This window comes from Capra hircus, chromosome 19 (genome assembly GCF_001704415.2).
Source record: "Capra hircus breed San Clemente chromosome 19, ASM170441v1, whole genome shotgun sequence".
NCBI lineage: Eukaryota > Metazoa > Chordata > Mammalia > Artiodactyla > Bovidae > Capra > Capra hircus.
The window spans coordinates 20,979,824-20,997,394 of NC_030826.1; the positions used below are offsets into that span (position 1 = coordinate 20,979,824).

At 40.5% G+C, this 17,571-nt stretch overlaps 1 protein-coding gene across 1 annotated transcript in view; it reads left to right on the top strand.

Moving 5' to 3' along the window:
- Positions 1–17,571, top strand: part of EFCAB5 (EF-hand calcium binding domain 5) — a 94,973-nt gene that overhangs the window by 24,744 nt on the left and 52,658 nt on the right. Inside the window, exons 5-6 of the mRNA XM_018063990.1 lie at positions 8,582–8,738; positions 11,448–11,496. Coding sequence (XP_017919479.1) covers positions 8,582–8,738; positions 11,448–11,496 — 206 coding nt within the window. The remainder of the gene's footprint in view (positions 1–8,581; positions 8,739–11,447; positions 11,497–17,571) is intronic.

Sequence of the window (17,571 nt, forward strand, 5' to 3'; positions counted from 1 at the left end):
ATATTTTCCTCAGTTTTTCACCTGCCATTTTTTTGTGTCATGCAGAGGATCTTTTGTTTCTATGTGTGTCAAGTTTATTTACTTTTATTTTACAGCTTCTGGGCTTTGAGTCATTGTTACATTTCATTTCAAGAAGTTAAAAGAATTATCCTTTGTTTTCTTCTGGAATGACCATTGTTTTGATTTTCTTTTTAATATTGATCCATTTAGAATGTATCCTAGTGTAAGATTTAAGATATGAATCTAGCTTTCTTCTTTTCCAAATGGCTACGTAGTGAACCCAATAACATAACATAGAATAGTCTATATTTGTTCTTCTTTTCTAATCACTGCAGTCTGTTACTGTGTGGTTAGTTTTCAATATGAATTTTAGGATTGATTCATCTACCTGAAAAAAGCAGGGAAAGAGAACACCAAAACAAATATTATAGGAATTTTTATTGAAGTCAGATTGAATTTATTAACTTAGGGAAAATCAACATCTTTGATACATGACATGTGTATCTATCTGGGAATGTGCATCTTTCCATTTGCTTGTCTTATTCTGTATCAGTCTGAGTGTTGTCTTCAATTTGTAGGAATATCATGAAAGCGTTAAAGTATTTAAAGATGCTTTCTTTGCCTGGATTTATCAGAATTAGGGTTTTATTTTCCCTGGGCAAAACCCCAAAATCCATATGTCAACATATGACAGTGTCAGGCATTTGTAGAATATTCAGAAATCCTAGGGATGTTTAACAGCAGCACAACATCTATTGACTTAAAGTTTGAATACCCAGAAATCTTAGCAAAACCAGTCCTGCTTTTAAATCCTCTGAACTGTATCATTGTTTGCATTGTTCTCAAGCCATTAGAGAGCTTTGGAGAAGCCCATTAATTTCAGGAATGAGAGTTCTCCTTATTTATGCTCAAGAAAGAGGACAAATAAAATTTTTGTTTGGTTTGTCAAGACTTAATCTAATGATAATGTTAAAGTGTTGATTTGACTCAACCTGATGCAAAAAATTTTCATCTGCCTACTTCTCTCAAACAAAAAGGGATTCATCTTTTTCAGGGTCTAACTACAACAGATAGAGAAGACACTCCTTACTGATTTGGAGTGATTTATATAGTGGTAACCACTTATCTAAAAAATAAAATATCACTGCTATTTGTAAGTTTTATATATGCAGTATATTTTATTGCTTTTCCTCAGGGTTCCTGAAAGACAAGTATAGAATTGGAGTGGACTATAATTCTTACATGTAAATTTGCAAACCTGATCAGGAGGTTAGGTTTGTGTCATTTTGCTTTTCTTTTCACATCTTTTAGTATCTTTTCCTTATGATTCTGGATCCCTGCAACTCTTGGGAATGCATATTCTATGTCACTACTGCCTTATTGTGAATTAATAATGAAAAATATTTGCTCTAAAAGCAAGATTGCAAACTTTCAATAGCCTGATTATGATGATGGTTACACATATTTATGGGGCTTCCCAGGTGGTGCTAGCAGTAAAGAACCTGCCTGCCAATGCAGGAGACCCAGCTTCAATCCTTGGGTTGGGAAGATCCCAAGATCCCCTGGAACAACCCCATGGCAACCCACTCCTGTGTTCTTGCGTGGAGAATTCCATGGACAGAAGAGCCTGACGGGCTACAGTTCGTGCGGTCACAAAGAGTCGGACACGACTGAGTGACTAACACTTTCATTTTCACACATATTTATACATGTGTTGAAATTTGTATAACTATGCACCAAAAAGGGTTAATTTTACAGTGTGATATTTTTAAAAATAAAAAATAAGCATTAAAAAAAGAATTACAGAGACATTATTAATGTTAGAATTTCACAGTCTTGCAGAGAAGCAGGACCTATAATACTATAGATGTCCTCATTTTCTCCACCAGTCCTGATCCTAATTCTTAATGTTAAAAGAACAGAGGTAGAGTTCCTAAGTCCAGTTCACTCCAGCTAGGGCTGGATATCTGGCACAATACCTGACAAGATGTGGTAGTTATGGAATATTAATACCTAAGACTATTCAAGATGTCCAGTTCCAACTCGACATGGAACAACAGACTGGTTCCAAATAGAAAAAGGAGCACATCAAGGCTGTATATTGTCACCCTACTTATTTAACTTATATGCAGAGTACATCATGAGAAATGCTGGGCTGGATGAAGCACAAGCTGGAATCAAGATTGCTGGGAGAAATATCAATTACCTCAGATATGCAGATGACACCACCCTTATGGCAGAAAGTGAAGAAGAACTAAAGAGCCTCTTGATGAAAGTGAAAGGGGAGAGTAAAAAAGTTGGCTTAAAGGTCAACATTAAGAAAAGTAAGATCATGGCATCCAGTCCCATCACTTCATGGCAAATAGATGGGGAAACAATGGAAACAGCAGCAGACTTTATCTTTTGGGGCTCCAAAATCACTGCAGATGGTGACTGCAGCCATGAAATAAAAAGACGCTTACTCCTTGGAAGAAAAGTTATGACCAACCAACCTAGACAGCATGTTGAAAAGCAGAGACATTACTTTGCCAACAAAAGTCTGTCTAGTCAAGGCTATGGTATTTCCTGTGGTCATGTATGTATGTGAGAGTTGGACTATAAAGAAAGCTGAGCAGTGAAAAATTGATGCTTTTGAACTGTGGTGTTGAAGAAGATTCTTAGAGTCCCTGGGACTGCAAGGAGATCCAACCAGTCCATCCTAAAAGAAATTAGTCCTAAATGTTCATTGGAAGGACTGATGTTGAAGCTGAAACTCCAATACTTTGGCTATCTGATGCGAAGAACTGACTCACTGGAAAAGACCCTGATGCTGGGAAAGATTGAAGGCAGGAGGAGAAGGGGACGACAGGATGAGATGGTTGGATGACATCACCAACTCAATGGACATAAGTTTGAGTAAACTCCGGGAGTTGGTGATGGACAAGGAGGCCTGGTGTGCTGCAGTCCCTGGGGTTGCAAGGAGTCGGACATGACTGAGCGACTAAACTGATTCAAGATGTTCAGAAATTCCTAGGATTTGCCAGATATTCTGCTGATTCATTTTAAACTACTCAGCAACTGATATCCTTAGGAGAACCTGTCATTGCACCTTGCGCAAGGAACCTCATTTCATAATAAGATATATGTTGAATAGACAGAAGAAAATAAGAATTGAGTATAATAATTAAGTAGATATATGTGTATTTTTATAGGAATACTCTTCACAGGAATAATATGAACATGCTTCAAGAAGTCCAGCTTAGCTTTGTGAAACTAAGACCATCAGAGCTTAAAAACAAACAAACAAAAACTGAGCTTATTAACTTGCCATGCAAAGGAATCTATACCAGTGAAGAAATCACTGACTAGTTTGCAGAGAGGGAAGATTCTAGAGTTTTTAAGTGTTAGGAAGGGAGCTTTATAATGGTTATGCTTTTAACAATTAAAGACAATCACACTGTATATAGGATAGAACGAGTCCATAGGTTTGTACACGATTGATGAAAACAAGTACTATTGTTTAGCAGCTGAAAAAGAGGCTTCAGTTAGGTCTAGCAATGGTCTTGTGTACTGGGGTCGCTCAAAGTTCATGGTCTATTATCCAGTTAAGCTGGCTAGAACCAGTTTTTATGAAACACAACATTCAGTTTTGATATAATCTAGGCAAATTCTCTAAGTGGAAGATTTTCCTAACACAGCTTGAATGGATGGATAGAATTTGGATTGCGACAATTAGGGCAAGAAAGCATTTTTACTTCTATTCTTTAAGTAGTTAGATTTATATTGTACTCCTAAAAATCTCAAAACATTTAAGATGGGGAGATAGTTTTTTCAGCTGTGCTCGGTCTTTGTTGCAGCGTGCCAGATCTTCTCTAGTTGTGGCACACGGGCCTCATTGCCCCACGGCATGTGGGATTTTAATTCCCTGACCAGGGATCAAACCCACATCACCTGCATTGGAAAGCAGATTCTTAACCACTGGACCACCAGGGAAGTGGACTTCCCTGGTGGCTCAGATGGTAAAGCCTCTGTCTACAATGCGGGAGACCCGAGTTTGAGCCCTGGGTTGGGAAGATCCCCTGGAGAAGGAAATGGCAATCCACTCCAGTACTATTGCCTAGAAAATCCCATGGACAGAGGAGCCTGGCAGGCTGCAGTCTATGGGGTCGCAAAGAGTCGGACACGACTGAGTGACTTCACTTCACTTCTTCACCAGGGAAGTACTGTGGAGACTGATTGACTAGCTTTGGTTGCATAACAAAATACCTCAAAACTGAGTGGTTTAAATAAACAATCATTTATTTGCTCATGACTTTATGGGTTGGTAACTTTGGACTGGGCTCATGGCTCATCTCTGCTCCACATGGTATCACTCATACATTACAGTAAAATGGCAATTGATAGTCATCTGGCTATTAGTTGGCTGACTGTTGGTAAAGCCGTGGAGCAGGTTAGCCTAGGCTTATTCCAAGGTGGTGGTGCAAAGTCTCTTAAGTTTAATGAAACAGAGCAAACCCCAATGTTTAAGCACATTGATTCCTTTTTTTCCCCATTTTATTGTGATACAATTTTTGTTATATAAGTTTTATTGTGATACAATTTATAGCACTTTTCAACTTTCTGCTTCCTGTGTTTGCTAATGGCCCATTGGCCAAAAGAAGTTATATGGCCACAGCCAGAGGAGATGCAGAAATAGACTTAATTCTTAATGGGTGGAGCTGCAAAACTACATTGCATACACACAGACCTGCTTACAGGAATGGAAAGAATTTGTGACAATTTTTGCATTTTACCACATTGTAGTTTTGGTGTTTTTTTCCCAATCTCCTTAAAAGTGGATTGTGGATTTACACTTAGAATCTGCTTACAGGTTATGTCTACCCTATACTACAATACCCTAAGTTAAGAGTTTTGGAGGCTATGAAATTCTGTTGATTAGATATCCTCTTGAGATAATGCAGACCACAAAAGAGAAATTTTATTCAGTCCCTGAATAAGTTACATCATAAATTAAATATCCATCTGGATTGTATTTAGAGCCTCCTGTGCAGTGGCCCTGAAGCACAAAACCAGGTTCTGTTTCTAAATGTGGACATTAATAAGAGGGAGGAAATGATGTCTGAACTGAGACCTAAAGGATGTGGAGGATCTAGCCAAACAAAGAGAGGGAGGAAGGCCTTTCAGGCAGATGGAACTGTGACAGAATTTTGTTAATCCATTTTGATTGATATACATGAGAATCTGGAGACACCCAGTACTTATTACACAACATCACTTACTTACCTGTTCTGCATTGGACCCTAAGCTTTACAATGGCAGAATCCATAGTAGGTGCTCAGTATATGTTTGTGTAATGAGTGAATAAGAAACTCAGTGAGTGTAAATGAATGGATAATGAGAAAAAGCTCTAAGAAATACACAGAATAGAGAATCAGGAAGGAAAGACAGGAATTGAAGAGAGAGCTGTATAGAGGCTCCCCAGGTGGCACAGTGGTAAAGAATCCACCTGCCAATGCCAGAGACTTAGGAGACCTTAATTCAAATCGGAATCAAGACTGCCGGGAGAAATATCAATAACCTCAACTGGCAACCCACTCCAGTATTCTTGCCTGGAGAATCCCATGGACGGAGGAGCCTGGTGGGCTACAGTCCATGGGGTTGCAAAGAGTTGGACACGACTGAGCGACTTAACTTAACAGATATGCAGATGACACCACCCTTATGGCAGAAAGTGAAGAACTAGAGCCTCTTGATTAAAGTGAAAAAGGAGAGTGAAAAAACTGTCTTAAAACTCAATATTCAAAAAACTAAGATCACGGCATCTGGTCCCATCACTTCCTGGCAAATAGATGGGGAAACAATGGAAACAGTGACAGACTTCATTTTCTTGGGCTCCAAAATCTCTGCTGACGGTGACTGCAGCCATGAAATTAAAAGACACTTGCTCCTTGGAAGAAAAGCTACGACAAACCTAGACAGCATATTAAAAAGCAGAGACATTACTTTGCTGACAAAGGTCCATACAGTCAAAGTTACGGTTTTTCCAGGAGTCATGTATGGACGTGAGAGCTGGACCATAAAGAAAGCTGAGCGCCAAAGAATTGATATTTTTGAACTGCGGTGTTAGAGAAGACTCTTGAGCATACCTTGGACTGCAAGGAGATCAAACTAGTTAATTTTAAAGGAAATCAATCTTGTATATTCACTGGAAGGACTGATGCCGAAGCTGAAGTTCCAGTACTTTGGCCACCTGATGAGAAGAGCCAACTCTTTGGAAAAGACCCTGATGCTGGGAAAGATTGAAGGCAGGAAGAGAAGGGGACGACAGAGGATGGGGTGGTTGGATGGCATCACTGACTTGATGGAGATGAGTTTGAGCAAGCTCCAGGAGATGGAGACAGACAGGGAAGCCTGGCATGCTGCAGTCCATGCGGCAGCAAAAGAGTCTGATACAGCTGAGCAGCTGAACAACAACAGGAGACCAGGGTTCAATCCTTGGGCTGCGAAGACATCCTGGAGCCGAAAATGGCAACCCGCTACAGTATTCATGCCTGGAAAATCCCATGGACAGAGGAGCCTGGCAGGCTCCATGGGGTCTCAAAGAGTCGGACAGCACTGAGCTCCTGAACACACATGCATGCTGTATAAAGAGAGGGAGAGAGTGGGAAAGGGAGAGGTAGACAGATAAGGCAGCAGAGGGAGAAAGATAGTGGAAGAGAAGGAGAGCCAGCTGAGAGGAGACTGAGGGTTCGGAGACAAGGGATGAGGTTTGGCTGGTTAGTAGTCACATCAGAGGAATTTAGCACTTCCTTTAAAATGCTAATTATCTTCCAGCAGTTCAGACACCAGGCTTTCTGCACTATTAAACAACTTGCCTGCGGGTATTCCCTGGCTATCCTGTTCTCTGGTTGGGGAGCTAAAGTCCAAGATCCCGCATGCTAGATAGAGGCCAAAAAACCAAAACAAAACAGAAGCAATATTGTAGCAAATTCAATACAGACTTAAAAAAAAAAAAAACCTGCCTATTTTTATTTTCAAACTTGAAATTTTATTTTTGAAATCTTACAGAAGTCTGAAGTCCTTATATGGGCAAAAAGTAATGATTTAGGTTTATATTGTTTCTCTTGGATTATTGTTTGTTGTTGTTTAGTCGCTAAATTGTGTCAAATTCTTGTGACCCCCACCACGCTCCTCTGTCCTTGAATTTCTCAGGCAAGATTACTGGAGTAGGTTGCCATTTCCTTCTCCAGGGAATCTCCCCAACCCAAGGATTGAACCTGCATCTCCTGCATTGGCAGGCAGACTCTTTACCACTGAGCCACCTGGGAAGCCCCCCTTGGATTATTAGTAGTGTTGGTTGCTTAGTCGTGTCTGACTCTTTGGGACCCCATGGACTGTAGCCTGCCAGACCCCTCTGTTCATGGGATTCTCCAGGCAAGAATCCTGGAGTGGGTTGCCATTCCCTTCTCCAAATGATCTTCCCAACCCAGGGATTGAACCTGGATCTCCTGAATTGCAGGCAGACTCTTTACCATCTGAGCTACAGAAAAGTCTCTGTATTAATTCCTCTTGGATTATTAGAGTTCTCCAATTTACCAGTTCCTCCTGAGAAGTCTTTTGCATTTCAAAATCTGTTAGATTGCCTTAGTCATTTCTTTGAAAAATGAAAGAAAGTGAAAGTTGCTCAGCTGTGTCTGACTCTTTGCAACCCCATGGACTGTACAGTTCTTGGAATTCTCCAGAATACTGAAGTGGATAGCCTTTCCCTCCTCCAGGGGATCTTCCCAACCCAGGGATCGAACTCAGGTCTCCCTCATTGCAGGCAGATTCTTTACCAGCTGAACCATGAGAAGACCTGACTCAAACATTATTTGACAATTATGTTTGAAATCAGAAGCTACTTTTATTTTTATTTTATTCTGCACCATTTTCGTGTTTCAGTCAAAACCCATCTGGTGGTTTTGAAGTCCTAATGTGGATGATAAATATAGGGCTGACTAAAACTACAGTTCTTCCCCCATTTTCAACCTGAGTGATACAACTCTGTCTGAGTAGAATGTAACTATTCTGCTTAGGGGCTGTCAAAAGTATTTGACTCTGGCCAGATAAAAGAAATTGGTGATAAATATTCCTGGACAGAAGTCAAAAGTTGGATCCAAGGGATCAGAACTACCTGAGATGCTTGTTATAAATGCAGTCTCCCTACCTAGACTTGGAATCAAAGTCTTTCCAAGGTGATTTCTATGTCCAGGGAAAAAAGAGGCCCACCACCCTAAGGCCTTAGCGTGTTTAATCTTGCTTTCATACATGGCAGCTTCTAGAGCTATTCTTAGTACTTCTTAAGTATAGTATTTCACTGAGTAAAATAAGGCCGACCTCTATAAAAAGTCAAGTAATAGTAACAGGCGGCTTATGAGAAATGCCAAATTGAATATGTGCTAGGGGAAGGAGGGAATCACTGCAGGCTTAAATGAAGATCTCATGGAAAAAGAGAGGTCGAAAATTTAAATGAGGCTCTGAACTCTGAATTCTGCCATTTGAGCAATCTGAATTAAATCCAATAATCTTAACACAACATGTCTTCTATTTCTACATCCTTCAGAGTATCCAAGATAAAGGAGAATATTAAACAGAAACGAGAACAAAAAGAATACATAAACGACATCAAAGCCAAGGTGGCCAACGCACGGAAACAGGCTCTGCAGGAGCAGTTCAATGAGTGGATTCTAGACCCCAAAGGAATGATTCCCATGGTAGTGGTAAGGAGGAGGGTACCTGTGAAGGGTAAGGTGGAAGGGTGGTAAGAGCGATTGCTAGATCCTGAGCAATCTAGAGTGCTTCTAGAGTGCTAGAAGCTTCCCTCTAAATTTTCCATCTTGCTGAGGTAAATCTAGCCCACGAAAGTAAGTTTCTTCAATTTTCTCTTGAACATTAAAAAGAAAATTCTAGGTAGATTTCCAAAATATTAATTCTGGCTGAATTTCACAAACTTCATTATAGACAGACATAGCTTCTGTTTGTTTTTCGTATGTGTGTGACTAATTACTTCTGCGGGCTAAACGACCATGTCCTTTTTGTAGTGTGGAGTGAGGGTATGGGCGGCACCATGCAGCTTGTGGGATTTTAACTCCCTGACGAGGGATCGAACCTGGGCCCTCAGCAGTGAAAGTGTGGAGTCCTAACTGCTGGACCACCAGGGAATTCCCTAAAAGACCATGTCATTAGCTCCAGAAAATAACTGTGCTCTAAGAGATAAATATGTTCTCTTAGGTATATGTAGGTGCTTCCCAGGTGGCACCAGTGGTAAAGAATCTGCCTGCCAGTGCAGAAGTCGTAGGAGACTTGGGTGTGATCCTTGGGTCGGGAAGATCCCCTGGAGTAGGAAATGGCTACCCACTCCAGTATTCTGCCTGGGACATTCTATGGACAGAGGAGCCTGGTGGCTACAGTCCATGGGTTCACAGAGCCAGACATGACTGAGCACACATATACACACAGGTATATGTAGATGTGAGAATAATTGTTGGTTATATACAATACCCACCGCACTCCAGTACTCTTGCCTGGAAAATCCCATGGACGGAGGAGCCTGGTAGGCTGCAGTCCATGGGGTCACTAAGAGTCGGACACGTCTAAGCGACTTCACTTTCACTTTCACGCACTGGAGAAGGAAATGGCAACCCACTCCAGTATTCTTGCCTGAAGAATCCCAGGGACGGGGGAGCCTGGTGGGCTGCCATCTGTGGGGTCGCACAGAGTCAGACACGACTGAAGTGACTTAGCAGCAGCAGCAGCAGCATATACAATACCAAGTATATTTCCAGTTCAAAGTGAATTGCTAAAAATACACCAAGGAGGACAAGCCTCAGACTGGAAGAAAATATTTACAAAAGACATGGCTGATAAAGGACAATTATCCAAAATATACAAAGAGCTCTTGAAATCAACAATAAGAAAACAAATAACAGGTTTTAAAAGGGGCAAAAGACCTGAACAGACACTTCACCAAAGATATACAGATGGCAAAAAAGCATATGAAAAGATGTTCCACACATGTCATTGAGGAAATGCAATTGAAAACAGCCATGAGATACCACTACACACCTATCAGAATCCAGAACACTGACAACACCAAATGCTGGCAAAGATGTGCAGCAGCAGAAACTCTCATTCATTATTGGTAGAAATACAAAATGGTTATGGCCACTTTGGAACACAGCTTGGCACACAAAAGCTGACACATGGATGTTTACTGCATAATTCAGTTCAGTTCAGTTCAATTAGCAAAACTTGGAAGCAACCAAGATGTCCTTCAGTGCATAAGTCGCCTCAGTCATGTACAACTCTTTCTGACCCCATGGACTGTAGCCTGCCAGACTCCTCTGTGCATGGGATTCTCCAGGCAAGGATACTGGAGCAAGTTGCTATGCCCTCCTCCAGGGGATCTTCCTGACCCAGGGATTGAATCTGCATCTCTTATGTATCCTGCATTGCAGCTGGATTCCTTATCACTAACACCACCTGGGAAGCCATCCGTCAGTAGGTGAATAATAAATAAATGTGGTACATCCAGATAGTGGAATATTATTCTGTGCTAAAAAGAAATGAGCTATCAAGCCATGAAAAGATGTGGGAGAACCTTACATGCATATTACTAAGTAAAAGAAGCCAATCTGAAAAGGCTATATACCGTATGAGTCTAATTCTATAACATTCCAGAAAAAGTAAAATTATGAAGACAGGAAAGGTGGGGTGTGGACAGAGATGAATAGACAGAACATAGAAGAGTTTAAGGTGGTGAAACAATTCTGTATTACATAATGATGGATACATGTCATCATATAATTTTCAAAACCCATAGTTATACATAAACTATGGACTTTGGGTTTTGAGGTTACAGTGTAGGTTCATTGGTTGTAACAAATGTACCGCTGTGATGGGGGATGTTGATAGTGGAGTTAAGCCATGTATGTGGTGGGGTGGGGGCAGGGAGTATACAGAAACTCTGTATCTTCTGGTTAATTTTGTTGTGAACCTAAAACTGATCTGAACAATAGTATTATTTTAAAATAAAATAGATCAAGAGGAGCTCTGAAATTTTATTTTGTCATTGACAAATGAGGAATTACAGAGAATTCTTTGGATTGCCAAGCTTGTTGCCAAAGGTGCTTTAGCTTCATCGTGCCCAGTGTCCAAGGATTGTAGAAATTTCCTTGGAGCTGGCAAATGGAATCCTATCAGCATCCTAATTCTCACACAAAAGGGTTGAAAATCACTGAGGAAATACATGCAAAAGTATTTTATATACTTTGAAATATGCTATAAACTAAATATTAACTTTTACTATTTCTGTGCCTGGGTCAGAAGAATTACTCAGGACTTAAACTGAAAGACTACAGATGGCTTTTATTCTGAAATACTAAATATATGGTAATTGAAAAGTAATATATGGTCTCTTTGATTTACAGATTCAGAACGTCCTTTATGAATTTTTTCAAAATCCAGATTTGCAACTTGGTAAGCCTGCCTCTTACTACAGCGTTTATATTTCTCTCTCTTTCTATCTCTTTTTTTGGAGGGGGAGAATGCTGCGTTAAGATGAAGAGCCAGTATTGAGGCAGACGTTATCAAAGCTCTTACAGATGTTCTCAAGCTCCTTTGCTCTTCTCAGATGGAGAATGTAGAACAGCAGAGATGCAGTCCGTGAATCTTAATTCTTTTAGTCGAGTGGCCCATTTTATTAAAATTATTTTGTAATAACCCTTACTATTGAGGGGCTTCCCTGGTGGCTTAGACGGTAAAGTGTCTGCAATGCTTGAGACCGGGGTTTGATCCCTGGGTCGGGAAGATCCCCTGGAGAAGGAAATGGCAACCCACTCCAGTATTCTTGCCTGGAAAATCCCATGGACAGAGGAGCCTGGTAGGCTACAGTCCATGGGGTCACAAAGAGTTGGACATGACTGAGCGACTTTACCTACTTACTTACTATTGAGAGAGTCAGTTCCTAGGCAGGTTGATAAGAAGTCTAGGGTCCCTGTGGGGAGAAAGGGGTCTCGAATTCTCAAGGAGGAGGAAAGGACAAACATCTTTTTTTTCCTCTCTACATTCCTTAGTCTTAGTCACATAAAACTTTTTTTTTTTCTTTAAACCCGGAACTGATGATTGCAACAACAAACTCAATTTAAACTCTGTCCTAGAGATTATATAACAACAATGTATCCTGCTTGAGGACAGTTTCTCCTTCCTGAAAACCTTCTGACTAATCCTGATATTTTAGAATGTATATTATGGGAGTGGGTTTGGGAGGCTCTTTCTATTGTTAAATTCTAATCCTGTTATCCTAAAATGTAAATTGTGGGTGTGGGTCTGGTAAAATTTTTAAAACCTTGAGACATTCTTTTGATTTGTTGTAATGACTAATTAAAAAAGGATATAATTCCCTTCAGTTCAGTTCAGTTCAGTCGCTCAGTGGTGTCCGACTCTTTGCGACCCCATGAATCGCAGCACGCCAGGCCTCCCTGTCCATCACCATCTCCCAGAGTTCACTCAGACTCACGTCCATCGAGTCCGTGACACCATCCAGCCATCTCATCCTCTGTCGTCCCCTTCTCCTCCTGCCCCCAATCCCTCCCAGCATCAGAGTCTTTTCCAATGAGTCAGCACTTCGCATGAGGTGGCCAAAATACTGGAGCTTCAGCTTTAGCATCATTCCTTCCAAAGAAATCCCAGGGCTGATCTCCTGCAGAATGGACTGGTTGGATCTCCTTGCAGTCCAAGGGACTCTCAAGAGTCTTCTCCAACACCACAGTTCAAATGCATCAATTCTTCGGCACTCAGCCTTCTTCACAGTCCAACTCTCACATCCGTACATGACCACAGGAAAAACCATAGCCTTGACTAGACGGACCTTAGTCAGCAAAGTAATGTCTCTGCTTTTGAATATGCTATCTAGGTTGGTCATAACTTTTCTTCCAAGGAGGAAGCATCTTTTAATTTCATGGCTGCAGTCACCATCTGCAGTGATTTTGGAGCCCCCCAAAATAAAGTCTGACACTGTTTCCACTGTTTCCCCATCTATTTCCCATGAAGTGATGGGACCGGATGCCATGATCTTCGTTTTCTGAATGTTGAGCTTGAAGCCAACTTTTTCACTCTCCTCTTTCACTTTCATCAAGAGGCTTTTTAGCTGCTCTTCACTTTCTGCCATAAGGGTGGTGTCATCTGCATATCTGAGGTTATTAATATTTCTCCCGGCAATCTTGATTCCAGCTTGTGTTTCTTCCAGCCCAGTGTTTCTCATGATGTACTCTGCATATAAGTTAAATAAGTAGGGTGACAATATACAATATACATGATGTACTCCTTTTCCTATTTGGAACCAGTCTGTTGTTCATGTCCAGTTCTAACTGTTGCTTCCTGACCTGCATACAGATTTCTCAAGAGGCAGTTTAGGTGGTCTGGTATTCCCATCTCTTTTAGAATTTTCCACAGTTTCTTGTGATCCACAGAGTCAAAGGCTTTGGCATAGTCAAGAAAGCAGAAATAGATGTTTTTCTGGAACTCTCTTGCTTTTTCCATGATCCAGCAGATGTTGGCAATTTGATCTCTGGTTCCTCTGCCTTTTCTAAAACCAGCTTGAACATCACGGAGTTCATGGTTCATGTATTGCTGAAGTCTGGCTTGGAGAATTTTGAGCATTACTTTACTAGCATGTGAGATGAGTGCAATTCTGTGGTAGTTTGAGCATTCTTTGGCATTGCTTTTCTTTGGAATTGGAATGAAAACGGACCTTTTCCAGTCCTGTGGCCACTGCTGAGTTTTCCAAACTTGCTGGCATATTGAGTGCAGCACTTTCACAGCATCATCTGTCAGGATTTGAAACAGCTCAATTGGAATTCCATCACCTGCACTAGCTTTGTTTGTAGTGATGCTTTCTAAGGCCCACTTGACTTCACATTCCAAGATGTCTGGCTCTAGATTAGTGATCACATCATCATGATTATCTGGGTCGTGAAGATCTTTTTTGTACAGTTCTTCCATGTATTCTTGCCACCTCTTCTTAATATCTTCTGCTTCTGTTAGGTCCATACCATTTCTGTCCTTTATCGAGCCCATCTTTGCATGAAATGTTCCCTTGGTATCTCTAATTTTCTTGAAGAGATCTCTAGTCTTTCCCATTCTGTTGTTTTCCTCTATTTCTTTGCATTGTTCACTGAAGAAGGCTTTCTTATCTCTTCTTGCTATTCTTTGGAACTCTGCATTCAGATGCTTATATCTTTCCTTTTCTCCTTTGTTTTTCGCCTCTCTTCTTTTCACAGCTATTTGTAAGGCCTCCCCAGACAGCCATTTTGCTTTTTCACATTTCTTTGTCTTGGGGATGGTCTTGATCCCTGTCTCCTGTACAATGTCATGAACCTCATTCCATAGTTTATCAGGCACTCTATCTATCAGATCTAGGCCGTTAAATCTACTTCTCACTTCCACTGTATAAGGGATTTGACTTAGGTCATACCTGAATGGTCTAGTGGTTTTCCCTACTTTCTTCAATTTGAGTCTGAATTTGGTAATAAGGAGTTCATGATCTGAGCCACAGTCAGCTCCTGGTCTTGTTTTTTTGTTGACTGTATAGAGCTTCTCCATCTTTGGCTGGAAAGAATATAATAAATCTGATTTCAGTGTTGACCATCTGGTGATGTCCACATGTAGAGTCTTCTCTTGTGTTGTTGGAAGAAGTTGTTTGCTATGACCAGTGCATTTTCTTGGCAAAACTCTATTAGTCTTTGCCCTGCTTCATTCCGCATTCCAAGGCCAAATTTGCCTGTTAATCCAGGTGTTTCCTGACTTCCTACTTTTGCATTCCAGTTGTAAAGACTATTGAGTGGAGCACTCTCCTCCCCACTTCTGATGTCTGTGTCAGAAGCTTTCTCTGCCCCTTTTCACTGTAATAAAACTTCTGCCACACAAGAGCCCAGAGTGGGCAAGCCTGGTCTCTGGTTCCAAAGCTAAATATTCAGAGATCATGAATCCAACATCGTTCACTGTAAGCGCTTGTATCCTATCAAATTCCTAGAAAATATTACTTACTTTCACAGAATTTTAAAAGAAAGATACAATATCATAGCTGTGATATGGAGAAATACAAGGAAAGATATAAGAAAATTAAATGTGCCATATTTCAATATATAATTGCTTGGCTACAACTTCACTGAAAGACATATGGAATAGTCAGACATTTGTTCCCAGTGGCTCAGATGATAAAAAATCCACCTGCAATGCAGGAGACCTGGGTTCAATCCCTAGGTTGGGAAGATCCCCTGGAGAAGGAAATAGTAACCCACTCCTATATTCTTGCCTAGAGAATCCCATGAACAGAGGAGCTGGGCGGGCTACAGTCCATGGGGTCACAAAGAATCGGACACAACTAAGTGACTAACATTTTCACTTCTTCATTTTCATAATGAATGTTTAGATATAAGAAAAGTAAAATTATGTACAATCAGTTATATTCTTTGTATTTGACATTTTGAAATAAGAGCAAAATGAATGGATTTGTATATACATGTAGAATCCCCATGCACAGAAAAACTACAAATGTAGACTAACACAGGTATATTATATTGGAGCTCAGGTACAATTTATAATATTATTTTCCATTATATAATTTTCTAAAATGCTGACCAACTCTTGGCAAAGTTCCAAATGAAGCAAAAGACAATTCTCAAATTTTGATAGTAGTTACATTCTTGGAAAATTCAACAGCAAAAAATATACTGTGTGTTTATATGTAAAATAGAATAGATTTCACATTCAAAATTATTCTAAGCAATTTTTTTTAATCTACTTGAATGTCTGGCAGGAGGAGTAAAGTCTTTACTGTGCAGGAATTGCACTCACTCCTCGGGTTTTCTTATTTAAACCAATGACTTCATTGACTCTCAATCATATTTCCATCCCAAATCTGCCACCTGAGTTCTACATACTATTTGAAAAGATCCGCAAGATGAGTGGTGAAGCAAAGAAAAAAACAACTTGCAAGTTGCAGATCAATATGATAATATTTATACATAGAGAATCAAAAGATATATGTGTATATATACATTTTGTTGCTGCTGCTGTTTAGTCGCTAAGTCCTGTCTGACTTTTTGCAACCTCATGGACTGTAGCCCACTGGGCTCCTCTGTTCATGGGATTCTCCAGGCAAGAATACTGGAGTGGGTAGCCATTCCCTTCTCCAGGGGATCGTCCCAACCCAGGGATTGAACCAAAGCAGATTCTTTACTGTCTGAGCCATCAGGGAAACCCCATGTATTTTCATATGTGTGTGTGTGTGTGTGTGTGTGTATGTGTATATATATATAGATATATATATATATTTACTGACCAAGTTCCGTACAAAGCTATGGTTTTTCCAGTAGTCATGTATGGATGGGAGAAGGAGATGGCACCCCACTCCAGTGCTCTTGCCTGAAAAATCCCATGGATGGAGGAGCCTGGTACGCTGCAGTCCATGGGGTTGCTAAGAGTCAGACAGGACTGAGCGACTTCATTTTCACTTTTCACTTTCATGCACTGGAGAAGGAAATGGCAACCCACTCCAGTGTTCTTGCCTGGAGGATCCCTGATGGGCTGCCGTCTATGGGGTTGCACAGAGTCAGACACAACTGAAGCAACTTAGCAGCAGCAGCGGCAGCATGTATGGATGTGAGAGTTGGACCGTAAAAAAGGCTGAATACTGAAAAATTGATGCTTTTAAATTGTGGTGTTAGAGTCCCTTGGACCGCAGGGAGATCAAACCAGTCAATCCTAAGGGAAATCAGTCCTGAATTAAAAGGACTGATGCTGAAGCTGAAGTTCCAATACTGTGGCCACCCGATGCTAAGAGCCGACTAGTTAGAAAAGACCCTGATGCTGGGATAGATTGAAGGCAGGAGAAGAAGGGGTTGATAGAGGATGAGATGGTTGGATGGCATCACCAACTCAATGGACATGAATTTGAGCAGGCTCCAGGAGATGATGAAGGATAGGGAACCCTGGCGTACTGCAGTCCATAGGGTCGCAGAGTCAGACACAACTGAGCGACCAAGTACACACACACATATATGAAAATACATAGAAAAGTTGCTGAAAGGGTGACAACAAACCGCTGACAGTGGTTTCTAGTAGAGCAGAGGGGAGGGAGAGGGCTGGGGGTGGGGAGGGGGAGGGAAAATGGCCCATTTTCAGGTTTTGCTGCTTATATTTCCTGCTTGTATTATTTGAATCTCTTACCAAAAGAACATATTCATATATTATTTATTTAATTAAAAACATTAAAGACAAAATAAAGTCTTTAAAAAGCATTTACGTTTTAGGACCTTCTAGCATAAACCAACACAGATATTTTTGTAGTCTTTTATACTGTTGATATGCCTGTTTATTTCTGCTTTATCTTGACACGATCATTAAAAATGTAGGCATGCTCTTAAATGTTTGAGTTCCTTGGCTAAATAGAAGCCAGGAAAAATTATAATCTTGTAGTAATTGGAATGTCACCCAACTATATATCATTCAATTATAAATATTGATTGGCATCAATAATTTTATGTTCTTTTG